At 51.2% G+C, this 26,696-nt stretch overlaps 1 protein-coding gene across 1 annotated transcript in view; it reads right to left on the reverse strand.

Annotated features, from left to right (window-relative positions):
* Nucleotides 1-26,696, reverse strand: part of GABBR2 (gamma-aminobutyric acid type B receptor subunit 2) — a 369,209-nt gene that overhangs the window by 59,995 nt on the left and 282,518 nt on the right. The window contains exons 9-12 of the mRNA XM_070794811.1: nt 25,764-25,844; nt 21,981-22,131; nt 19,331-19,463; nt 3,165-3,272 (exon numbers count right to left, since the gene is read on the reverse strand). Coding sequence (XP_070650912.1) covers nt 3,165-3,272; nt 19,331-19,463; nt 21,981-22,131; nt 25,764-25,844 — 473 coding nt within the window. The remainder of the gene's footprint in view (nt 1-3,164; nt 3,273-19,330; nt 19,464-21,980; nt 22,132-25,763; nt 25,845-26,696) is intronic.

Below are 26,696 nucleotides of genomic sequence, written 5' to 3' on the forward strand. Positions count from 1 at the left end.
CAACTTATACTCTGGGTAACCTTGGTCTAGACAGAAACCCAGGCTGTATATTAGTACAATTTGGAGAAGTCTAGTAACTCCTACTACCCACTCCAGTGTTCTTGCCTGGAGAATCCCAGGGATGGGGGAGCCTGGTGAGCTGCCGTCTATGGGGTCGCACAGAGTCGGACACGACTGAAGCAACTTAGCAGCAGCAGCAGCAGTAACTCCTACTGGCCAGCTCCAGCCCAGGAGGTGTGGGCTGGGTTACTTCTTGTAGTTTTCAAAAGCTCCGGTTTGACTGTAATGTGCTCTGATTGTCAGCTCTGAGAAGGACCAGGTGGCCAGGCTCCTCATCTTACAGACAGAAGGGTATGTCACAAATGCTCCTGAGGCCCAGTGAGAGCAAGGCCTTCCAGGTGAGCACAGGCAGTGGGTGGCAAACCCGAGGTCTTTTCTCCCTCCAAACGCAGCCTGTAGTTTTCCCAAGATGGTCCGGTAATGGGGGGCGGGGAACAGAGAACGAGGCTACAGCCCCCCTCCCCCATCTGGAGAGCAGTTCCTAGAATAGCCCTGGTGGTGAAGGGGCGGGTGGTGGGGCTGACACCTGAGAGGTACCACTGGGCAGAGACAGAATCACAGCTCAGGAGACAATACCGTTTCAGTGCACCCCCATTCCACAGACAAGGAAACAGGCCCTGAGAGATGAAGTGCATGTGTGTTAGTCGCTCAGTTGTGTCCAACTCTTTGCAACCTCATGGGGTGTAGATCACCAGGCTCCTCTGTCCATGGGATTTTCCAGGCAAGAATACTGGAGTGAGTTGCTACTTCCTTCTCCAGGGGATCTTCCTGACCCAGGGATCAAACCCGGGGCCTCCGGCATTGCAGGCAGACTCTCCACCATCTGAGCCACCAGGGAAGCCCTTCATCTCAGCAGGGAAGAGATGAAGAGGTTTGCCGAAAGGACCCACAGCAGGTCAGCGGTGAAGCAGGGAGTAGAAGCCTGCTCTCCTGCTGCGCCTGCTGGCCCCACCGCCTGGGGCTCGCTGCTATCTGCATGGGTGCGAGGGCTCATGACCCAGGCAACAGGATGGCAAATGCAAGTTTGGGATGAAGAACTGGAAAAGAGGCACCATGATCCAGAGCAGGGTGAGGTCACAGTGCAGGATCTTCGAAGCAGATGTCTGTGAATGGGTTTTACATACATCAGGGGTTTAAAAAGTGTGTAAGGGGGGATGTGGGGGGTAGAGGGGGAGATGAATCAAGAAGAGGAGTTTTGAAAAATGGTGTCATGATGTTATCTCACCTCATCTCCAGGTGACAGGATGGGGGATATGCTTTCTCTATGACCTCAGATCAAGAGTGAGGCTTAAGAAGAACACTCAGATGGCTTGAATGCTAGCCTCCCTGCAGCCTGGGGACCTGGTGAGCCTATGTCTGACTCCTGCCTGAGAAACCCCTGGGAGGATGATGGGTCAGCTGCTCCAGTGTGGAGCAGAAGAGGGGAAGCGGCTGCAGCCGGATCAGTCTCCACCCCTGAGCGTATAGGACTGAAGGATGTGTAAGTGCCTCCTGAACAGCAGTGTGGGCTCCAGGTGAGGGAGGGCTGTGCCCAAGGCAAGCTGGAGGGGAGAGCCCAGGAGAGAGGCACTGCCAAGTGCCTGGGGAAGGAGCTACAAGTGGCCAAGCAGGGGAGTATTTCCCCCATGTATTGCCCCCATGGGGCACTGCAGAAGAGTAAGTCCCAGGAACGGGGGCTTTGAAAATCCCACAGAAGGACTCCATGAGAGCCTAAGGTGAAAGTGGAAGTCTCTCAGTTGTGTCCAACTCTTTGCAACCCCATGGACTATACAGAATACTCCAGGCCAGAATACTGGAGTGGCTAGTCTTTCCCTTCTCCAGGGGATCTTCCCAGTCCAGGGACCGAACCAGGTCTCCCGCATTGCAGGCAGATTCTTTACCAGCTGAGCCACAAAGGAAGCCCAAGAATACTGGAGTGGGTAGCCAATCCCTTCTCCAGCGGATCTTCCCAACCCAAGAATTGAACCAGGATTTCTTGCACTGCCGGCGGATTCTTTACCAACTGAGCTATGAGGGAAGCCCATGAGCGCCTAAAGGGCCGGCTTATCCTCTCAGGAGCAGCAAGGTCAATGCTGCTCCTGGCAAGTGAGGTCTTCCCTGCCCCTTCCACTACTTGAAGCCCCAACTCTGGAGGGTTCGGAAACCTTGGAGATGGGATGGTGGGGAAGAAACTCAGCCTGGCAAGACAGAGAGGCAGCTCATCCACAGCCGCTCCTCTCCCAGGGCAGGTGACCGGCTGCTCAGGACAAGCTGGGGGAGGGAGAGGAGCTGCCTCTGAATGCAGTTTGGGGTTTTGAATGTTATGATGGACTCCATTTTTTCATTGTTGACCACACAATCTTCTAAGTCAGAAGATTTGCCTGAGTTTTTCTCTAGGAGTAAGGGAAAATAAGTGCCAGCTGTTGGAGGAGTTAAAAAAGACCAGTGTGGGGAAAGCTCTCTGAATGCATCCTAAGGGTTGAGCTTGATCAACACAGTGTTTACAGCCAGCGACATGGGTGGCAAACGCTTTCCTTCCACAGGAAGGCAGGGCTCCTGTCCTCTAAGGGCCTCTCTGAAAATGGCAGCACTGCATCAGGCCCCTTCCCTGTTTCACTTTCCTCTTCCAAGGGCTTCTCACTGCCCACAGGTTATAGTTCAAATTCCTAACTGTGGCTCCTGCCTTCCCCTGCAGCCTCCTCTTGTACCCTGTCCCCATGGACCCCTCAGCAGCTGAACTCTCCCCTCCCTTGCCCAGGCCTCCCTGCACACTGTTCCCTCTGGGAGATGGGTAACCCCTCAGCCTCTGCCTCCCTCTCAGCCTCCAGGTCTTAGCACAGGTGTCACTTACTACACCGACCCCTCCCTGAGTGCTGTGCCCCAGTATCCCCATACGCACCCAACCAGCCCTTATTATCCTGTCTTGTAAACAATTTGTAAAGCGTCTGATCTCCCCAGGAGGCTGAAGATGTTGGGGGTTTGGGTTGGAAGTGGGGAGGATTGTGTTTAGCTTGAATCCTCAGCAAGCAGCCCAGTGCCTGGCTGTACAGTAGGCGCCTAAGAAGTCTTTTAAGAATAAATACTGGGTGAACACTGCAAATACTCTGCCACGAAGGAGCCATTACCTTCTTCTTCATTTTCACATTTTTGAAGATGGCGTGGACTCTCCATGTCTTTGCAAACATTGCCCCGAAGGCGGTGGTGTAGCCCACGGTGAGAATCCAGGTCCTGACCTAGAGGCCATGAGAAAACAGAGGGTCAACATCTCCCAGGTGGACGGACCTTGTCTTTTATGAGAGTGTCCCAACAGTGGGGCTCTGGATGGTAGGGGCAGATGCTCTACTTCACATATGGTAGAGTTTCACTAGCATCAACAGTCCTTCCATCACATGTCAATCTGATAGACCTTTAGTTCTATCGACCACTTACTAGACCCGAGGTGCGGAGGCATGTGAGATTCAAACTCTGCCTTCCATGGGCCCACAGCCCAGTCACTGAGAGAGGCACAGAGGGTCCCCGGGACCACTGAGGGGCCACAGACCAGCCTTCCGGTCCTCCCTTCCTCCTTTCCTTCCTTGATGGCCTTTTGCGTGCCTGCGACATAACTGTAATTGCTGATTTCTCTGCCTCATCACCCAAGTCTCTAGGAGACCAGGTGGCCCCAGGAAGCTCTTCTACAGTACTCCTTGCTCCTGGGGTGTAGACAGTGGGGAGGGGAGGGCGCTGAGCCATGGGGGCTGAGATGGGGCAGGACAACAAGCTTGCATGGCCCTTCTCTGGTATTAGTGACCCGGCCACTCCTCTAGGCAGGGCAGGACTCAGCCAGAACTGGCCCTGGGGACACCTGGCTGGCAGCTGCACCAGCCCAGCTCCCCGGCATCATGAGGGGCTGCTCAGTGATGGGGTGGAAGGCCAGGGGAGAAGGGCTGTAACCCTTCCACTCCCACCTTGGGCCTATCTCTTCAGGCCTTTAGAGAAAGACAGGAGTGACACTGCCTGAGTCTAGCCTTGGTCCCCAAGCCCACACTTGGACCTGAGGTCCTTGCTTAGTAGGACTAAGGCTTTATTTGGCTCTCACCTGATCCCCAGGACTAAAGTGTGCCCTGATCCCTGGCCCCAGGCCGGTGGCTGCCAGAAACCACCAGCCCTGATAAGAGCAGAGAGCCTGATTCCTGCAGGCGGGGGTGGCTGGTAACCATCTGTTAGGTCGTGGGGGCTCCTGGGTGCCCCCCTCCCCACCTGCACTGCCATCGTGGCCAGGCCCCAGCCTCTCCTGAGTTCACCCTCACTGGCTGGCCTGGACACCCTCCAAGACCCAGGAGATGCATCTCCTGGGCCCCCAAACACGGCCCAGCCCTGGACTGTGTGCCACTACTTTCTGGGGCCTCCCACTCACAGGGACAAAAAGGCTGTATGCTCTGTGAGCCCTGACTATGGTCTTTCTCCTGTTCTTCCTCAGCTCTGCTGAGCTGAGTTAACCTCTGAAAGGCCCCCACCTGCCTCGGCTGAACTCAGCAGGAAGGTGGGTATAGTAGGGAAGAGAGCCACAGCTAGGGTGGACAGGTCAGCTCTCCATGTCCAGAGCCCAGCAGATCTGCCAGGCCTCAGCGGCCCATCCAGCCCAGGGCTGCGGGCAGTTGTGTAGGAGTTTCCCAGATACGCTCCCTTCATGCAGTCCCTTCACTCTGCCTCTTAGTAACTTGGCTCCCCAGCTTCTTAGAGACAGAACATTTCCCCTTTCCATTTTATCTGCAAAAATAGGAACTGGCTAGGGAGATGGAAAGACCAACCCCCTAAGGAAAGACAACAGCATTATGGTGACTGGTCAGAAACACAGACACATGAGGTGTGAATGCTGATAACGGTACAGGTGAGGACTCAATCTTTTTTTTTTTAATTTTGAAAATTCCAGACAGGCAAGAATGAATCACTGTACTCTACAGAAGGTGTAGGATGGCCATATTATACAACAAGGATGCAAGAAAAGTAAGCAGAACAGAGACAGGGAAGGAGTCAATTACTGGGAACTTAGACCTGAGCTTATTCAATGATAAGATTTCACATTCCTAGCCTGCTGGAGTTACATAGGACCTTACAGATCATTTCACTCATCCATTCATTTGTTCATCTGTTCATTCAATAAGGATTACTAGGTCAGAAGCTAAGTATATAATGATAAAAACAAACGAATAAAACAACCACCACCAAAACCAGGGAGATTTTTTCTAGAGTCACCAGTTGAGTGAGAAAACCCCTTTGTAGATGAAGTAATTGAGACTCAGGGCATTGAGGTATTTCTCTCAACCCTGCAGCCTGGCTCCAGAGCTAAGCCTGGAACTCAAGGCCTTGACCTAGTCCAGCCCTTTCTCCTCCACATCCTGCTGCCTGTCCCGCAGAGAGCCTCCTGACCCCAGCCGGGTCCACCCTGCCCAGGAGGCAGCTGCCAGCACAGCTCACCTGGGCAAGCAGCTGGCCAGCCTGAGAACACTTCCCTGGCTGACTTCAGCACGCTTTGAGAGCTAGTGGTTGTGTGAAGACCAGTGGTCTCCAAGTGTTTTTGACCATGTTCCTCTATCAGCAAAAACTATTTAAAACATGAATATATACAGAACAAGGACATTTTAAAAAGAACGGTAAGAGATGGAATATTTTTCTTCATAATGTGGCAGACAAAGACCTCAAAGACCTTTTACTGGGTAAAAGTATTACTCCAATATGCTTGGCATTATTATATTTGCTTTGACTTATGCTTTCTCTGGGGCCATTATTTTCAGGCCACTTGTCTACTCTGTAGGGCCAAACTCATTAAGACATAATAGTACAAATGAGTTAAGTTAGTTAAAACTCGACGATACACATTTAACTGGGCATCTGGAAACTGCAATATGGTGCCATAAACTGAAAGCAAAGAATGGGCGAGGATGCCGGGGCAGAAAAGAGGGAACCTACAGGGTCCAAGACCTGCTGGCAAGGTTCACTTGAGCTGGTGTCTGAGAACCTGGGTTTGGGGAGGGTCCCACCATTTGCCCAGTGATAAGAGTGACTCTGTGCCTGAACGGTTTGTGCAAACAGTGCGTTTTATGCCACAAATCTGCCCTCCTTCTGAGAGCCTGGAGTTTGGGTAAGTGTTCGGGAGAGGGGACCTAGGTGACTGGCCCCCAGTAAAAACCGTGGGTGCTGAGTGTCTGCTGAGTATACATTTCATGTGTTGTCACAAGTCAGCGCTGGGGAATTAAGGGCATCCTATGTGAGTCCACTGGAAGAGGCTCTGGGAAGCTTGAACCTGGTTCCCCTGACTTCATTCCACGTGCCTTTTCGCTTTGCTGATTTTGCTTTACCTTCTGTCTCTGTAATTAATCATTGCTGTGAGTACGCTTCTATGCTGAGTCCTCCTAGAGAATCTCTGAGCTGGGGCTCATCCCGGGACCCTGGACACAATGCCCTGGGGCTGGCTGGTGTCACAGCTGACCAACCACTCCATCCTCAGGAGAGTTCCTGCATGAGACCACCATACACACCCACTGTCATTAGATTTTACTAAAGCTTAATTTCTTTCATTTTTTCTACATATAAAGTAAGTAAAGGCTGTAATATATTCTTCCACAGCCTCACTGGTGGCTCAGACAGTAAAGAATCTGTTTGCAATGCAGGAGACCAGGGTTTGTCCTTGGGTCAGGAAGATCCTCTGGAGAAGGGAATGGCAACCCACTCCAGTATTCTTGCCTAGAGAATCCTATGGACAGAGGAGCCTGATGGGCTATTGTCCATAGGATCGCAAAGAGTCGGACATGACTGAGCAACTGTCATCCTCAATTTCTTTCATTTTTTTTTACATATAAAGTAAGTAAAGGCTGTAATATATTCCTCCACAAGATGATCCCAGGGGATTCATGTCCCTTTGGAGACAATCGGGAGCTCTTCAGACAATGATGAAACAACAATAGAAGAAATATTCTGGAAGCAGGACAGTGGAACCCCTACCAGCAGGGCCACCCACCTCGGGCTGCCTCTGCTCAGGGTTACCCCTGGGCTTGGCCTTTGCAAAAGGAGGTAGAATTTCTCTCTCTACTCTGCCACCATCATTTTAAGATGGAAATGGTCCTGGGGCTCAGTCCTGAGCCCGCTTTGTCCTAAAAGTATCCTAAAAGTCCCTGGGTTATCATTCCCACCCTCAGGCATCAACCATTCTCCTTGTGCTGACAATGCCCTTAGCTCTTTCCCAGCCCCTACCTCTCTTCCGAGCTCCAGACCTGCATATGCCACCATCATGGAGACCAAGGTGACACTTAGGTGTTCACCAAACCTTCACACTCCGGAGCCAGAGCTGAGCCCATCAGCCCTTCTGCTGAGTAGCTCCACTGCCAGCTGATTCAGGCAGGGATGGTGCCTTTATCCGCCTGTCACCAGAAATAGGGACCTGGAAGTCCCCCAGGAACCCTCTCCTCTCCCCCCTCACTTTCCTATTCAGTCCCCAAGTGCTTCTCCTTCTGCCGCCCTTCCCATGCTCTAAGAGGTGGGGCCCCATGCCAGCACCTCCCAGCTCCTTTGCTCTCTGGTATCTGTCTTGATGGAGGGTACCATCAGGAGACTGGAGACGGCAGGAGAGAGAAGATGGGGTGTGCACTCCCTGTGGCCACAGCATCTGTGCCAGCTCTGGCTGCAGCTGGGCTCCATGTGTGGTCTGGCCTCTCTGGGTATAGGAAGACCCTCTTCTTTCCCTTCAGGCCCAGGAGTGGTGAGGGCTTCCTGCGATGGCCTCTATACCAGCTGCCTTAACCCCACCCACACCTGTGTAGGTGGTCCCTTCACTGCACCTCTCGAGTGAAGCACCCAGGTGGACTCCGTCTGCTTCCAGGACTTTGACGACAGTCTTATTCCCACGTCTCTTGTTAGTAACCCCTCCTCTCTGTTCCCGTGGTGCCATCCAGATGAGCCATTACGAGCGGGAACTCTGGAGTGAGACTGACAGAAGTTCCAGTCCTTGCTCTGTCACTTACTATCTATGTGAACCTGGGCAGGTCACATAACCTCTTTGAGCCTCAGTTTGCTCATCTGTGAAGTGGGGGCAACTAATGTATCTGATATTGTGGTTGTGTGGATGAGATGAACTAAGGTGTGTAAAGGACTGAGGTTCTTAATCAAGACTTGGCTTTTGTCCATGTATCCCTTATCACTGCTGACGGGAACATGGCACAAGCCTCCAGCTGGCCTCCTGCCCCTCAGCTCATCTGCTGCTCATCCATCAAACACCCCCCCAAGGAGGAACAATCCTCCACAGCAAATCTCAGCAAGTCTCCTTGACTTTAAACCCTTTATTGCCCCATCAAGCCCACAGGTTAAACTCCAGATTCTTAGCAGGGTGTGCCCTCCATCGTCCACACCCCTCCTGCCACACTCCACACAGCATTTCTCATCCAAGCAATCCCACACTGCTTCAGCGTCCCCGCGCACCACACAGCTCAGGCTGGGGGCCCGGCACTGGCTCTCTCCTCCGCTCAGAACGCCATCCCCGCTCTCTAAGTTCCTTCGCAAATTTTCATGAGTCCTCCAAAATCCAGATTCACAGGCCACCCCCTCTGAGAAGCCCTCCCAGGTCTTGCAAGGAGGTCACAGCTGCCTCCTCCCTGCGACTTCTGTTCTCACGCATGTCTCTGCTGTGCTGGTCACACTGAGATCATGTCCATTTGATTACCTGCCTGCCTCTCCCTACGATATGGTGCAGAGCCTACACTGCCCACCTTTAAATCTCTGGATCCAGCACTGAGGGGGTGATCGGGCTAGGTGGGCTCGCTTAAGAGGTAATGAGATCTCTGTCACCAAAAATGTGCAAGCACTTGAAAGGAAGACCACAGAGGGAACTGGAGCACTGAATGGCAAAGGAGGCTGAGCTTATGGCCTCAGTGGTCCCTTCCTCGCAATGAAGGATCTGTGAGGTAGTGAGCTCCCCATCACTCCATGGATTCAAGCAGACCTAGGAGGACCCTGTGTATCAGGGTGTTATGGGGCATTTCCTGTACTGGGGAAGTTTTATTTGATTTCATCCCATGTATCTTCCTTCTGGGTGGTTCTATGATGCCAAATAAACTAGAAGGTTCTGCAGGGCTATAATGATTCTGTTTCTAATTGTTGTTGTTAGTTGCTAAGTCATGTCTGACTCTTTTGCAACACCAACCCCTGGAGGAGGGCATGGCAATCCACTCCAGTATTCTTGCCGAGAAAAATCTCGTGGACAGAGGAGCCTGGCAGGCTACAGTCCATCAGATCACAAAGAGTCGAACACAGCTGAAGCAACTGAGACAGATGAGCCCATCAGGCTCCTCTGTCCATGGGATTTCTCAGGCAAGAATGCTGGAGTGGGTTGCCATTTACTATTCCAGGGAATCCTCCTGACCCAAGGATCAAACCTGCATCTCCTACACTGGCAGGAGGATTCTTTACCACTGAGCCCCCTGGGAAGCCCCTGTTTCTAATACAAGTCTACTGATTCATCAACCCAAGTCTTAAACATATTTATTCTAATTAAATGTTTAAGACTTTGGGTTGATGAATCAGTAGACTTGTATTAAAGTCTTCCTTTTTCTTTCCTTAGCCATAAAGTTTCCTGGCCCCTCTGCACACAGTGTGATAGCAACCATGGGAGGCAATGCTCATCTTAGTCTCAACTACGAAGAAGGAAAAAACAGTGCACATCTCCAGATGGAAAGAAAAATCTACACCTGAAACAATTCTGTTTAGACGCTCGCTCAATTGATTTCGGGAAGGCCTGCCTGGCAGAGTGAAGGGCTTTCAGTGCTCTTTTGGGACTAGCAGGGAAAGAGACACAGAGCCCCTCCCACAGTTCCGTTCTTCCAATGTCTGGGGGTGGAGGAAGCTGTGTCGGCTGGATGGATGCTGGGTGGCGGGGGGCAGGCGGGGTGGTTAGCTGTTTGCCTGCTGTCCAGAAAGGTTAGAAAAAAGGGCCTTTTGTTTCATTCTGACCATCCACCCGAGATGATCAATAGTGAGAAGGCAGGCAAGGGAGACCCAGACTATCCAAAAGCAAGCCCCAGACCTCCGTTACCATGAGGTGCTATAGCCTGGAGCTGAAAGGGTAGGGTTCAGCCTGGGATCTCCAGGGCCTGCCTTGTCTTCCTGGGGAGAGGGTGGGTGCCAGAGAGATTCGCAGTGCTTCCAAATGCAGGGTGCCTCTGAAGAGCATGCTCCAGAAACAGCTCCAGAAGACTCTGTCTTACCCGGGGTCCTTTAAGTAAGATCTGCATTGAAAATCCTTCCAGGGTTTAGAGTACAGCAAAGACTTTCTGGGCTTCCCCGGTGGCTCAGTGGTTAAGAATCCACCTGCAGGAGATATGGGTTCAATCCCTGGGTTGGGAAGATCCCCTGGAGAAGGAAATGGCAACCCATTCCAGTATTCTTGCCTGGGAAATCCCATGGATAGAGGAGCCTGGCGAGCTGGAGCGCACAGGGTCACAAAATAGCCATATACTACTTAGTGCCTAGACAACAGCAGCAGACTTTCTGGGGGAACAACTCCAGGGCTCATGGCACAAACAAGGGTACTTTGGGACTTGAGTTAGGGCCAATGGGGTATCTTAGGAGCCCTGGTGCAAATCAGAGAAAGCTGCCCCCTCTCTGAGAGGAAGAGTGTCCAACAGGAACCCCTCGAGACCCTTTGTGAAAGATCCCCACCTCCATAAGACCTACAAGCTGAAGAACTCGACCCGGAGAGCAGATCACAGGCTGAACTCAGCGCCTGCCCACTCCTGACACCAACAGCCTTGTGCAGTGCACAAAGCACTCAACTGTACTTGGTGGCCTTGACTCCGGCTCGGAAGCAGGGAGGAGGCCCTTCTCCCCTTCCCCCCGACAGCCCTCCAGTGGCTGGAGCTTGGGGAGCTTCCTGGAAGCACAGCGTGGAGACGGGCAGTGGAGACAGGCGGGTGTGGGTGTGTGCTGGGGAGGGGGCCTGATGTGTGGCTCCACGCAGCTCTGTGGACTGAAGATGTGGATAAGTGGGTGCGGGGGCAAGAGCAGAAGTGAGGCAGGCAATATACAGGCTCCAGGCTGAGCAGCTGCAACTAGTTTAGGCTCTGGGCTGAGCAGCTGCACCTGGGCTCCTGCTGACACTTCAAGATAAGATACCAGCAGGAGCACTGGATCCAGATCAGGTGAAAGACAATGAAGACAACATCTTCATTCTTGTGGCCAAGGGGAGGGCCCAGCCTGACGCATGCACAGAAGAGGCCCTCACTCCAGGGGAGGGCCAAAAGGAGGAGGAGGCACCAGCTCCTAATATATCCTGCCAACCTCCCAGAAACCTTTGTGCTGGAAGCCATCTTGGCTGAGAGATGCGCATGCCACCAGGTCAGGACCCTGAGTCAGACCAAATATGGGCACAAGCATGATGACTGGCCAGAGGCAACAGGAAAACTGCCCCCCGCCCCATATAAGCAACCTAAGCCGCCCCTATTGCACACAAAACACTCTGAGTTCACCCATGTGCTCTTCCACACATACTGGGCTTCTAATAAACCCTTTTATCTTTTCACAGTCTTGGTCTCTGCTGAATTCTTTCTTCAAAGAAGACAGACTGAGGTCCTTCTCCCAGCCATTCCACCGCTGGAATGAGAAGGGGAGGTGGATATGCCATCAGGACTGCAGCTGCTAGGGAACTTGTGAGCAGACAGGAGGCATCTTTCAGGACTTCCAGAAATAACCGCAGCTCATTCTAAGGGGGTCTCCTATTTTAAGTCTTCCCGATTGGTCCCTCTGCATCTGGCCCTCACTCCCTCATGTAGGCCTGTCTGCATCAGGGCATAAAACACACTGAATGGGAGTTATTTAACTACATCTTCCCATCTGCACTGTGGACTCCCTGTGGGCAGTCATCTGTGTGTCCCGCGCCGGGCCTGCAGAGCCTGGCAGATAGAGGTGCCTGGGAAATGTTATCACATACATGAATGAATTATAAGACAAGGATCCGGGCTTGCAGTAACCCGTGTGAGGGTGTGTGGGATGAAGAGACATCATCTGTACATTTGCTAGAGGTCTGGGGAGCCCCTGGCACTCTCCTCAGCCCCCTCCTCTGGAAGCTAGAGGTCTAGGGAACTTTTCACAACTGGAGGCCCCTGATGGCCAAGCATAGAGGAGACGGCGGATGGGAAGGCTGCAGCCTGCCCAGGGTCCTAATTGGTCGAAACAGACTTTGTCAGCACCAGTCCCTGTAACCACAGCCCTAAGTTGCTCTAAACCAGCCAGGAAAGGCTACCATCAGAGCTTGTGGGCTTCCCCTGGGCTAGCTTTCCAGCCACCTTCTGAAATCACAAAGCTCTTTATTGTGGCCAGCCACAAAATCATGGGATCACAGGCTGAAACAGTCCCCAAACCACAGTCTTACATCAGATTCTCTCTCAACTGTCTCAAACAACAACAAAAAATTCTCCAAGCAAAAAAATAATCACAGATACTTATGGTCTTTCACTTGAAAACATCGCTAATTCCTATCACTCTTCAGTTTACTGGGAGGTCAGTTGGGTGTCCCAGGTAGCCTTTTGAGTCAGTTATAAAATCCTAGTATCTCTGGGGGGCTTCCCAGGTGGTGCTAAGTGGTAATGAAACTGCCTGCCAATGCAGGAGACGTAGGGTCAGGAAGATCCTTTGGAGGAGGGCGTGGCAACCCACTCAAGTATTCTTGCCTGGAGAATCCCTTGAACAGAGGAGCCTGGCAGGGCTACAGTCCATAGAGTCGAAAAGAGTTGGACATGCCTGAAGTGACTTAGCACAGCACAGCACAGCATCTCTAGGCGGGCTGGAAGAGGACACTGTGCTTCCAAATCCAGTACCTGTACCCCCCACTATTTCAACCCTTCCCAGCTGCTGCCCATGCAGAGCTCGTTCATACACCTGTGAGAGGGTGGGCGGCTGAGAGCATGCTCCAGGACCCAGAACCCAGCGCTCTGTCCTGTGATTGGATGGATGGCCCTGCTTCTGAGATTCCGAGGTAGAGGTCTATGATCCCCTTTCCTCCTCCCGCTGATCCTCATGGGACAAGGTTTCTGGTGCTTCCATTGTCTTACATCACTGGTCTCCAACAGACAAACTCAATAATAAAGCATGGTTTCTAATCTTGACTTTGCTACTCTAACTGTGGTCTGTGGATGCAGCAGCAGCACCCCAGAGCTTATTTGAGCTGCAGCGTCTCCAGCCACCCCAGACCTAACAGTCACCTGAATTCCCCAAGATCTGCAGGTGATTTACGTGCCCTTTGAGCAGCACTGTCTGTGCGGGCAGAAGTTAGGATGTTACTCTGGGGAGAAGGGTGCAGACAGTAGCTGGAATGGGGTAGGAAGGGCTTCTGGGATGCTGGTAAGGGCCTGTTTGTTGATCTAGATTCACAATTGAATCCAGTTGCGAAAACTCACTGAGCTATACACTTATGAAATGTGCATGTGTGTATTTACTTTAATAAAAGGTTAAACAGTAAAGGAGTCGGGATTCTCAGCAAGTGGAGGCAGCTGGGAGGTAAAGCGGAGCTGCACTCCTCAGCGCTGCCATCGGAGCAGCGCTGGGCTGAGCTGGCTTATGCAATGACTGGGGGCTCAGGTCCAAGTAAGTGCCCTTGGAGGTCTCACGTGCATCACGCTTCCCTCCCTGACAGCCTGCCTCCAGGCTTCTCTCTGCACTCAAGGTGGCAGAAGTACAGCAGCTGGGCTTTGACTCAAGCCCCGAGTCTGTCCCTGATCCAGATGTAGCAGAGCAAGGGCACAGAAAGGTGGAGGTTTTGCCATGGACACACCTACACCAAAGCAGTCAGTGTCAGCCTCAGTTTTCCAGCCTCCTCTTCATCCCAAGTTGCTCTGTTTTATTTGTAACTCTCTTAGAGGTGTCCAGAGGTGAACACAGTGGTCCAGACACAGTCCCATCACTCATTCATAGCGATGGTGACTGGCGCTTATTGAATCTTATGTGACAGGCGCTGAGTGCTTTACATGCACTATCTCATTTAACCCTCACAATCCTATGAGAATGCCCATTTTACAGAGGAGTCAACTAAAGCTCAGAGATGTTAAGTAGCTTCAAGTCACACAGCAGGGAGGTAGTATAGTTAGGATTTGAATGCAAGCAGTCTAACGGAAATTCTCTCATACACCAGGCACTATGATATTACTTTGGGGATGTATAAAAAAATAAATGAATAAATACACTAAACAACTGAATTATACACCTTAATAGGGTGAATTTTACAGTATGTGAATTATTGGCAATCTCTGTATCTGTGTGTTCCACATCTATGGATTCAAACAACAGGGAACAAACTGAAAGCATTTTTTTAAAAAAATTCTAGAAAGTTCCAAAAAGCAAAACTTGAATTTGCCACACCAGCAACTATTTACATAGCATTTACATTGGATTTACAACTATTCACATAGCATTTGCATTGTATTAGGTATTATAAGTAACCTAGAGATGATTTAAAGTACACGGGAGGACTGCGTAGGTTATATTCAAATATTACACCATTTTACATAAGAGACTTAGACAACCTCACATTTTGGTATCTGTGGGGGTTCCTGGAACCAGTCCCCAGTGAATACTGAGGGATGACTGTATACCCCAAGTTTAAAAAAATCTGAATGGACAAATATTCTAGTTGAGATACATATTGCTCACATCTCTAATGTAGTTGACCTGTTTCTCCTGGTATGAACCAGCTAACAAAAAAATAAAAATATTTCTTTAAAAAAAATGAATGAAATGTCCCAGATATCTCTGTAGTCCGACAGAGCTGGTTCCATATTTCAGCCCCGCCACCTAGCCATGCATTAGAGCTTTGGCTTTCTCTCTTATGAAGCAGGGACAGTGAACCTTCCATGCAGTGGCTGTGGAGATTTGAAGGAGAGGCTGCACCTGGCGGCTGGCCCGAGGTGAATCACAGCGGAGAGTGCTCGTTTATGAGGGCACAAGCTTGGGGGGGCACATGGCGCTGCCGAGCGCCTCCAAGCCCAGGAATGCTCTGGGCGCCCCTGCAGCTGTGGAGACCCACACTTGATCGAGGCCCACCTGGGTCTTCTTGCCCTCGCCTGCAGCGTCCTTCCTTACCCCTCCACACTGTGCAGGGCTTTCTGCCTAGGATTCCACAAGGGAGGCCTCCCCACCTGCCCTGCTCACTCTGTGGGCTGCCAGGGGCTGGGATTCCTGAGCTGCGTGAGCGAGTGTGAGGGCTCTCCATCCCCCTGGCACCAGGGCTCTGGCCCACACCCAGCACTTTCCTTATAGGTAGCTCTGTGCCCACAGGGGCCACGTTGCTATGGCGACTCCACTACCCACACAGTGTCCAGGGAGACAGCACGGTGTAGCTGGAACTGTTAGCAAGACTTGCTGAAACTAGGCTGGGAAGATGCCAGGAAGGGTCAGAGGGAATGGGGGATGGAACTGAATGTAACTGCTTCCCTAGCTCTGTGGGTATGTGTCTGTGTGTGCACGAGCACGTGTGTGAACGTGTGCTCACTCATGCACTCACCCACTGCCCTTCTGAGCAGAGGCACAGCCCCTAGAGAGGCACAATCCCGTGACCGTCACAGGTTGCTTCCTGAGGTGGTGTTCACTGTTTATCTCAGTGTTCAGTTTCTATGCTGAAAACTAAAAGGGGAAAACGTGGCACTCACACGGCAGTGGAACAGAGTGAAGGGAGACTTCTACCACTCCACATCTGAAGCTGCTTCCCGAGCCACCCTGCCTCTGTCCTCTACAATTCCCTGCAGAACGCAGAGTGGACACCAGGAGACTGTACCTGACGGGGAGGATGATGCCCGCTTCTTCCTACTTGCCTTATGCTCCAGGTGGCTTCTCTAAATCGTCTCATGAAGACCACACCACAGTCCTGCCTGGGGCTTCCCGGGTGGCACTAGTGGTAAAGAACCTGTCTGCCAGTGCAGAAGACAGAAGAGGCGTGGGTTCGATCCTTGGGTGGGGAAGATCCCCTGGAGGAGGGCATGGCAACCCATTCCAGTATTCCCACCTGGAGAATCCCATGGACAGAGGAGCCTGGTGGGCTACTGTCCATAGGGTCATAAAAAGTTGGACAAGACTGAAGCAACTTAGCATGCAGAGCACACACAGTCCTGCACGGGGGTTTATTGTGCTCATTTCACAGATGACAAAACTGAGGCTCAGAGGGGCTAAGTCACTTCCACAGTCTGGAGGCAGTATGTGTACGAGGTAGGAGTGACACTCAGGCTGTTGAAGACCTGTGCTCACCGCCCTAGGGGGCCCTGCTCCACCTCCGTCTCCCCACTTGGTGGGAGTTTACTGGGGGTGTCTTCTAGGTTCAGAAGGAATGCAATCCAAGGCACCACATGAAATAAAGAGCCAGCCCCCCTGGAACAGCAAGTGGAGGACCACCCAAATCATACCCACTGAGACTGGCACTTAGGCTCTAAATTCAAGAGTTTTGGGTTCCCCTTCCTGAGCAATATTGTGGATTATTAAATAAGTGACCCTGGTCCTAACCACGTGCACATTTGTGCTGACCCAATTCAATCCACAGTAGTTATGCCTTTCCCCCACAGTCATAAATGTGGGCTCCCCCGTGCAGAGCCTCTGAAGCAGCCCTGACTGCAAATAAATGAATCCTTGGGGTGGGGAGAACCAGGCCCTAACATCTTCAGAGCTCTCATGTTCCAGCTAATGCTTATTTGTACAGTGCTTTATGCTTTATTCATACTGTCTTGCCAGGCTTCCCAGGACAGCCTTCCCCTTACACACAAATGAGCGTGACTCCCAGAACGGGATGTCAGGCTTCATTAAAAGAAAGCATCTGGGTGTGCAGGATGTCCTCAACCAGGCTCCCTAGTCTGCGTCACCTGGCATCTGAAATTTGGGGCACACTCCAGGGAGCATGTGTGCTCTGACAGCCTTTGGCTCGTGGGCAAGGTGAGGTGGCAGGAGCGCCCCTATGGGAGGGAGTGGCTCCCTGAGGGCTGGGACTCAGGTCTCAGCACCAAAGACTGGACCTCAGGCCAGTGGATGTGTTCCCAGGTGGCAGGTGCCAGTGACAAGGAGCCGGGAGGGACCAAGTGGAGCTCTGCCCCCTGATTCTCAGCTAGGAGAGGAAGGTGGGCCCCTAGGTTCTTGGGGAGTCACAGCAAGAAGTATAAATGAGAAGACACCAAACTGGCCCCTGGAACCATTTTCATTATTGCTGTTGTCATGGTCTCCTCAAACTTGGGGAGGGAGTCCCCAGGTACAGAGGGGAGCTAAATACCCGCCTCGTTTAGCTTTTTCAGGATGCCTCGGGAGCAGCCCCTTCCTCAGGCCTCACTACTGCCCAGGAAAAGCGACCACAGACACACACGGTGCCATGAGCCCACAAGGCTGCACAGAGCACATAAGTCACGTGGATACAGAAATGAAGGCGACCTCATGCGCTTCACACCATCCCCAGTGAGCAAGACACAAACTGCAGCCATCATCCTTGTGTCAGGGGTCACGCTTCTGAGGGAACAAGCCACTAACCCACAGCCACAAGGACTTCCAGCAGTCTGACGCCAGGTATATGGGGGTCTTGTGACTCTTGACTTCACCTCCTTAACCCCCAGAAGGGCAGACTGAAATGGAGGCAGAATAAAAAACTCTGAGTGGGAGGCCTGAACCAGGTGGGCTCTGGAGCACGTGGGGTCTGACTACCCTCCGGGTCCATCCCAGAGAGAAAGGATGCCTGAGCAGCCCAGGGACCCCCAGGGTATCGGGGACTTGACTGTGCACTTCTCAAGTGGAACCTTTCAAAGTACGTGTTCCAGGGACATCTCACTAGCTAGTCAATTCATGATGAAGTTACTGGTGATTAACAGAGTCAGTCCAGCGTCATCATCTGCAGGAATCAGGGGAGCGTCATCATGGGCTCTGGGGCCCTCCCTCCAGTCCACGGGCTGTCCCAAAGTCTAGGGACCCACTGTGGTCCTGAAAGTCCAAGATGTGGCTGGTGACCTGCAGCACATTTAAGGGGTCCTCCATTTGTTTATCCCTCGATGCCAACCTATACTTCATAATCATCCAGTAGTGGGCAACACTGAGACCACAGAACAGCAAATATAATCTATTAATGAAAGGGACTGCTTCCCCCAAAATGGACCTAGACTGCTCTCAACACCTTAGAGGAAAATAACCTTAATACAAGAGTTGCTTTTGGATTAATCTGGTCAACCCTGATCCTTTGACTGTCCCTTCTAGCTCTGGTCCTCCAGGCAGAGTATTAGATGAATTACTGCATTTGGGATAAGAGAGAGACCCAAACGTCTAACCTAGTTTTGAAATATCACCGTAAAGTCCAGAAATAAATCCCAGCTGGTCAGCCTCATCTTAAAAAGTAACCAAAGATACTTTCAACTGAGAGTTCTACACAATGGCTAAAAAAATTAAGTTAAAAACAAAACTAACAACAACAACGACTTGGCACCAACATTTTTAAAGAGGTTAATTTTCAAAACAATATTGCTAAAATACAGTAAATAAATTACCGTTTCGGGCTTCCTTAAATGTATGCATTCTCAATGGGAGTGATAGTAGTTCCCAAGGGGGACAACACCGGTTCTTGAATGTGAATAAATATTACTCTTTTATGTAGAAACTATAGGGATGCAAAGAGTAGGATACAACGCATGCATAAATATATATATGTACAGCATATAAACAGACATACAGCATATCTTTGGAATTTAAATTTCAAAAATGGATAATTAGAAAAAAAAGTCTAAAGAGGCTTCTTAGAGGGGCAGTTAGCAAAAAAAAAAAAAAAGGAGGGGGGGAGCTGTTGAGAAACAGTGCTATTAAAAAGAGGATAAGGATCATGATCTTTTCTGTACAACTCGAAGTCATCCATGCAGATATCTCTCCTTACATTCTGTGATGGCTGCTGAGGTTGATGGGCAGAAGTATTCCTTCTTACATGGTCCTGACCCTGACTCCAGGCACAATGCTTTTCTCAGGGGGGTGGGTATTTTTCTCCCTTACTTTTCAAGATTACCCTGTCAATCTTAGTGGGCTGTCTTCTAGCAATGGGCTGTTAAATCCATGATCTTAATGTTACAAGCAATACTTAATTTTATAAGCAATATTCTGTTCTGATCTGAAAGCTACACCATGTTTGCCCTGTTGAATGCTTGAATGGCTGAACAAGTTGCCTGCCACCTGTTCATGCATTTCCATGCAATTCTGGGTTGTATCTGTGTTTCTGGTGATCGTGGCCACCAAAGAAAAGCTTATATCACAAACCACTGGAACGTGCAGAATGACTTACGGTGCAAAGGGTTTCGAAAGTCTTTTCAGAGACAAAGGACCCATCAAGGCCAAAGAGAAAGATGGATGCATAGGAAAGCATTCCTCCCAGGATGATAAGGTTGTTCATATATGGACTCGACATCTTTATCAGCCTGACGAGAGAAAGAGATACTACAGTTAACCGAACTGCTAATGTAGCTATTTCTTCAGCAAATATTTTCTGAATGTGTATCTTGTCACCAAGGCTAGAGGGGAAGAGAAAAATGGAAGCCCTGGTTTCCTCCACTGCCCCCTCCCCAAGGTGCTGTCACCTCCAAGGGGCTTGTCTCCCCGTCACTAAAGGACCCAATGCTATCTATTTCTAGATGTTGATTTTCCTGTCTTCTCAGTCAAGTTCACCTATCACTTCTCTGGGGATAGCTTGTAGCGTTGGCTTCTTCAACCATGAATTTTTAGTTTACACAAAGACAGTAAGTCAACATTTTGAAGGGGGGGGCAAAGGGGGGGGGGCGGGGCCTGGGGCTGGGAAGATAGCCAAATCTAGAGAATTCTAAGTTCAGCAACCTGTCACAATGCTGGGCTACACCACACTCTCCCGTGCTGAGTGGACCAGATCTAGGAGGCATATAGGTGCGAATTCAGGGCTGCTCAGAACTGTGGTCATCGGGTGGTAAGCCAGCATCCACTGGGGCTGCCTGAGGCTCACACTGTCCAGAGCACAAACAGGGCTGCGTACATGCGCCTCTCAGCACCAGGTGACAGAGGTGGGCAATGGAATCCCTGCCCTCACTCTCCCCATCTTCAGCAGGCTGTGTTAAACCATCAGACGGCTGCCATGTACCCTCAGAGGTGCCTGGCTCCCCCAGCACACTCTGTTCAGAATGTTCTGGGCTTTCAGGTGCCCCCATGGTCCAGGTGCTCTTTGGCAGACTGTAATTACAATCAGTTGTTCCCTGAGCATTTCTTTTGCATTCTGCAGTTCTGTTTATCCTTCTATGCTTAAATGCAGTGTCAAAGTACTAATAGTCGAGAGATAAAAGACTGGCTATAAATTGTGGACCCCTCATGGGCTTTTGAATTAGGAGCCCTGAGTCCAGCAAGCGCCTGTGTAACCCCTCAAGGTGCACCCCCAGCAATCCAATTAGCGCACTGAGTTTCCTCACCTATAAAAGCACAGATGTCCTTGACTAGGGCACATGCGAAGCTGAGAAGGGGCTGGGTCCCTGAACGTCCTTTTGCACACCATGAATCCCTAAGGCTCCTTCATTCTTATTACCATAGGAAGCTGGGGAGGGGAGAGGCCAGGAGTCCAGGCAGGCTTCCTGGGTGGGGCGGACCTTAAGGATGAGTAGCATTAAGGCAAAAGGAGACGAGAGCGGCAGAGGATGAGATGGTTGGATGGCATCACCTACTCAATGGACATGAGCTTGAGCAAACTCTGGGAGATGGTGAGGGACAGGGAAGCCTAGTGTGCTGCAGTCCATGGGATCACAAAGACATTAAGGAAGAGAGAAGAGAGGGGGATCTGAAACTACAGGGACATTTATTTCCTATCTCTTTGCAGACTCTTTAATCTGCAAGGCCAGTCAAAAAATTTATACAGAAGCCAGCCTATTGGAAAGAGTAATCCGCTCCCCCCCCGACCAGGAGGCCAAGAGGGGGCAGTTAAGGAATTAAAGGAGCATAGTCATACCACAGGGACCACTTGCTGCTATGATGAGAACTCTTGCAACTTGTAGGAAGGAAATCTAATATTGAGAGCTGACTATGTGCTCAGACCTTGCGCCAAGTGCTAACAGGCATGGTCATCATTCAAGGTTTGTACAGAGTAGATGAGAGATGCTTCAATTTTTTTTTCTTTTGAGGCAATGTATGTGATAAATAAGACAACAGAGAATAAAACTCGTTCTTCAGGAAATAGGTTTGACCTAAGCAGCTGCCTCTAAAATAAAAAACAAAACAAACCCCAAAACAACAACAAAAAATCCAGAGCCTCCAAATCCGGCTTCTGCAAGCAGGGAGAGAGAAGAACTTCTCTCGGGATTCCGCGTGGTCCTACAGCCCAGGAGGCTATGCTGTGTGGCTTCTGGGCCCGATGATGGCAGAGCTGCACCGCTGGGGGTAGGCACGGGGTTGTGTGCCTGATGGCCCACACGCTGAGCCCCTGCTCAGCACTCCTACAACAGGGTGGGGAGCAGGGTGCGGGGATTTGCTATGGAAACCAGAGAAGCTGGCCATGCTCCGTAAACACCACTGCCTGGGGTGGCAGCCCATTCTACCCCCGGCTGAACAGAATAACTCAGAAAGTGAGCTGCTCTCCTCCGGAGAGGGAAGGGCAAGTGTGCGGGAAACCCAGGGATGGGCTCTGCCACACGCAGCAGCGCAGTCTCGGGTGGTGGTGCTCCAGCCTCCGACACTGAGCCAGCACTGTCTTATCGAACTGGGATCATTATTCCAGGGTCAATTGAGACGATGAAGGAGGTCACTTCCTGCCCTTGATGTGCTGTACGGATGGGGAATGCCCTGACTGAGCTCGGTGGTCCCCTTCTGGCAGTGCTTTCTAAAGGCCCTGGGAAGTGGGGCAAAGACGTGTGGGGGATTCTACACTTTGTCTATGAGGCTTGTCAATCCAGAAAGCACTATCTGAGAGAAGGACATGAGTGACTTACTTCTGATTCCGATTCTTGATGTTGAAGAAGAGAAAAGCGCTGGCCATGATCATTCCCAGGATGGTAAGGGCAGAGAGGATGCTGTAGAGAGGCAGGGAGATCTTACGAAGCTGCTCCAGGATGATGGTCTTGTCTTTTGGCGGTTCAGACCCTAGAAGATCAAGGAAAAGGCATGAGATGAGTCCAGTACCCAAATCAGACCCCGAGAACATCCCTACCTGGCTGTCCTTGACATCGGCCCCCTGTGCACACAGTCTGCGCAGCGTGTTCCTGGGTGAGCAGACTCCAGCGGCTGGCCAGTATGCCCAGCAGGGAGCCTAAGTCAGGACTTATTTCTTTCTCAAAACAGAATCAATAAGGGATTTGTGAAGCATTTAATAGCCATTAGCCATTAGAAGACTAGAATTTGATTTGGTCTACCACCACGTTGAAAAACCATCACCATTTATTCCCCAAAAGGTATTAGTGGTTTGGAAGGGGCAGGGCTGGGTGCTGGGAGTGGGTACCACTGGGTGCCTCTGAGGGTGAGGAACTCAGCTTGAGCTCTCAGGGATTCTGTTCCAACACACGATCAAGATGTCAAGGGCTGGACACCTTGCCTGTCAACTCCATGAGACATGCAGGTGCTCTGGCTGTGGAGTTTTCTGCCTCAAGGTCATTATGTTATAAAAGCTCTTTCTGGTTTTTCCACTCTCATAAGACTCACTAACCGCGGGAGGCAGAAGCTACTGGCAGTCCTTCCCCTCCCTGCTGTGCCAGGACTGGACAGAAACTGTAGGGTTCATCCTGCCACGTGGCTGTAGCGATGGCCCTGTTTATGTTTCAGGGGCAGCAGGCACCGGCGGGGAGCCACGAGGGCCTCAGAGGAAACTCATCTTTATGGATGGTGGCAAAATCGTCCTGTTCTACCAGGAACAGACTGCAGGGATACGCCCTCCTCACCCTCCCACCTCTCATTTCTTACAAATCCCTCCTTTCTCAGTTGCTATTTCAGGTCAGGTTGCTGCTATGGGACTGTGAAACTTAGGAGTGTGTCTTGCAGTGGGGATGTGTGGAATCAGCCAGATGCTCAAAAGCGGTCAAGCCTGGGAGAACCACTAGGGTTCACGGTGACCCCACCATGGCTGTGCCAGCCTCAGCTATGGCTCCACTCCCGGGAGACAAGCAGAGGATGGGCAGATGGGGTTGCAGGGACTGAGAACTCCCCTGAACACCTGTGTTTAAAAACTCTGCTAGCAAGTTCAAATGTGTTTGGAAACATCCAGTGGATAAAAAGAGTACGAACCATCTAAACAGTATAGGGGAGCTGTCAGTTTCAAAAACAGCCAAGAATCCTCTGGCTTGATTAATGTAAAGCATTAAGCACATCTATGCAAGGTAATACACGAGCGACTTCGAGGCCAAAAGTCAAGGCAAAAGCAAACTCAAGGTGACAGAAGTAACACCATCTCTTGTCTCTAGAAGTAAAAGCTCAAGCCCTGGAAAATTTTCCTGCTACTTCCCCTCCTCCTCTCCTCTACCCCCCCCTTCCCCACATAGCGTTGGCTGCATTATCCAAGAGCCTTCTGGGTAGAGAGGATTATTCCCATTTTACAGGGTGGGGGAATAGTTTTCCAGGGGCTAAGTGGTTTTTACAGATAGTGAGTGGCAAAGCTGGCCAGATTGGAACCCAGATCTGCCTCGCCAGAAGCCTGTGCTCTCAGCACTCTGCAAACTGCCTGTAGTGGTAGGGTACAGGTGGTGTGAGAGCACCAGGCACAGGGAGGCCTGAGTGCGAGGCAGGGAGCAGAGTGCAGTCTTGCCCGATGGGCTCAGGAAAGGCTATAGAAAGGAGATGGTGTGGGAGCCGAGCCTTGGGAGGAAGGTAAGTAGTTGGCTGTTTGCGAGGAAGACATGGACGAAGGGGCATTCTGGGCAGTGGGTCCAGCACAGGCGAAGGCACATTTGCGGAACTGCAAGCGGTCTTGTGGAGACTGGAAAGAGAGACAGACAAGCGGGGGCAGGGAGCCATCCTGGAGGTCTTGGAACCACCCCTCTCTGTGAGCAACAGGGACTATGTGAGCCTCAGAGTGGGGTGTCTTTCAGTGCAACATTATAGTCAAGGGTGGAACAGACTTGAGGGGGTTAGACTGCTGGTGGGTGGGTAAGGCCCAGGGGGCTGGATGAAAGCTGAACCCGGGTGGGGTGAGGACAGGAGAGCTGGGCTCTGCCCTGCGTCCAGAGGTGTCCTGACTCGGCTCTGGGCTCAAGGACTGGTCATCCACCCTCTGGGAGGTGCAGGGAAGCTCTGAGAAGCAGGAGGTGAGCCAGGAACAGCTGCTGCCTCAGGGTTACCTTGGCCTCGTGCTTCCTAACTAGAACCAGTTACTATCCTGGCTGGGCTGTTAAAATTTTTTCTCACATTTTTCCTCTCAGTTATGTTTTGTGTTTTTAGTTTATTTTTTGTTTGAATTTTTCTTTCAGTTTGTAAACCCAGAATCCTTATTCAGCAAACCCAGATCTCCTAGGTCCGGGAGCAAATAGCCCTGTCTTGGGGATCAGACTCTTGTGGTTAGAACTGGCTTTGTCTCTCACAGGCTGTGTGAATTTGGGGTTTTCTGAGCCTTTTTCTCATCTGTACAACAGGGATGACGGGACTAACCCAGCCACCTTTCAGAATTTTTCTGTGGCTCCACGAGGTAATATGTGACTACGGGCTTGGTGACAGCTCCCTCAGGTGGGAACAGGAAGACCACGCCTCCTCTCTGAGACCACCTGGAGCTTGGAGGAATCCCATAGATCCAAAAGCTGACCAAACAGTTCATGGGATCGCCTTTTCTGGTGGCCTTGGATTTAAGAAGGAACTCCAGGTGCAGAAAGCCAGATGTCTAGTCTTTGCATTCCCAGTGGAATCAAAGTAACAGCATCCTGGTGCTGTGGGTATACAAGCTTCCTCCCCAGCCACTCCTTGATGAGGCTGGCCATCTACCAGCCCCACTTCCCCATCTATCCATCCATCCACCCACCTGTCCTTCCACCCATCCATCCACCCACTTCCTCACTGACTAATACGCTCACCCATTCACTCATTTATCCTCCCACCCACCCATCCACTGACTTGATCAATCATGAATTACTTTTTCATCACATATCACTGAGCCCCCAACATGTGCCAGACCCTGGCTGGTGCCGGGAAATTAAAGTCAAATAGGATCTAGTCAGGGAGCTCATGGTCAAACAGCATAGTAATTTCAGTGCAAAGGGACGGTGGCCATGGCAGTGACAGAGACGATAGACTGTGGAAGCAAAGAGAAAAGCGCCATGAACTCAGGTGGGGGCCACCAGGGCAGGCTGAACAGAGGAGGAGTCACCTGATCTGGTTCTCAGTGCTGAGGAGGAGTTCTCCAGCAGAAAAGAGGGAACGGTCTTCCCAGAAGAGCAGCAGGTGGAGGGGCCTTATTACCAGCCCATCCACGTCTTCTCCGAGGGGGGGATAGAGCAACATTTAACTGGGCCACACATGAAAAGAATTACTCCTGGTCATTCAGTGGTTTAAACACAGATGTCTTGGTGAGAGCTAGCACTCCATGCAAACACAAGTGGCCCGTCCAGGGGCTGGAACTCAGCTCCCATGTGAGTGATGGTGGCCCATCCTCAGGGAGTGAGTGCACGGACTGAGAGGAGAGGATGTTCCCTCTTTTCCATGAAACCAGTGACTCTGAGCTTGTCCCCAGCTCTCAGACAATACCCAGGCCCGAGAGGACCTGAGCAGGCCCCCTCCTCCGAGAAGTCCACGTGCCTTACCTTGGAACCTGATGGTGTCGTTGATGATCTCCAGGGTGTCAGCCACAGCGTTGTATTCTCCCACCTTCACCTCCCGGCTGTCTGCGGGAAACAAGGGACCATGGCTGGTTAGATCTGAGTCCTGTGTTTGTTGTCTGGGTGCTCCTGTCTCTGCTCTTGCTTGCCCACAGGCCACAGCTATATTCCTGCAGGCTTTTCCTTTCCTCCATTGCCTTTTCCAGGTGGACTCACAAACACTTTCTCACATGGTCTCACCAGCTGGTCATTCATCCTCTGCAGTACATCTATGGATAGGGAGTCTACCCCCCACCAAGAAACCGGACTCTCCGCCTATTACCAAGTCTTTTGTGCATTATCAAGCTGAATGCTTTCTTTGTAACTTTACTCTGCCATCTGGCTCTGCCCTCTAGGACCACACAGACCACCCCTGCTCCCTCTGCCCCGGGAGAGCTCTAGAGACTTGAAGACAAAAACACATCATCCCTCTGGCAGTCGCCTGGAACCCCACCTTTTGTTGTTGTTTAGCTGCTAAGTTGTGTCTGACTCTTTTGTGACCCCATGGACTGTAGCCCACCAGGCTCCACTGTCCATGGAATTCTCCAGGCAAGAATACTGGAGTAGGTTGCCATTTCCTTGTCTGGGGGATCTTCCCGACCCAGGGATTGAACCCGCATATCCTTCATTGCAGGCAGATTCTTTATCACTGAGCCACCAGGGAAGCCCCCGCCCTCCAACCTCAGTGCCCATGCATCATCAGGATGGAGACATCCTTGGGTTTGGAGCTGGGGGAGCAGGGGTGGGGGGTGGAGAGAGCTGGAGTCATTAGCACGTACTGACCATCATCACTGAACATCACTTCTACTTCCCACCATTTCCAGGCCCTGACTTAGACCACACCTCACAATATCACTGTCTGATAGGGTGTAGACCCAA

Source organism: Bos indicus, chromosome 8 (assembly GCF_029378745.1).
Source record: "Bos indicus isolate NIAB-ARS_2022 breed Sahiwal x Tharparkar chromosome 8, NIAB-ARS_B.indTharparkar_mat_pri_1.0, whole genome shotgun sequence".
Taxonomy (NCBI): Eukaryota; Metazoa; Chordata; class Mammalia; order Artiodactyla; family Bovidae; genus Bos; species Bos indicus.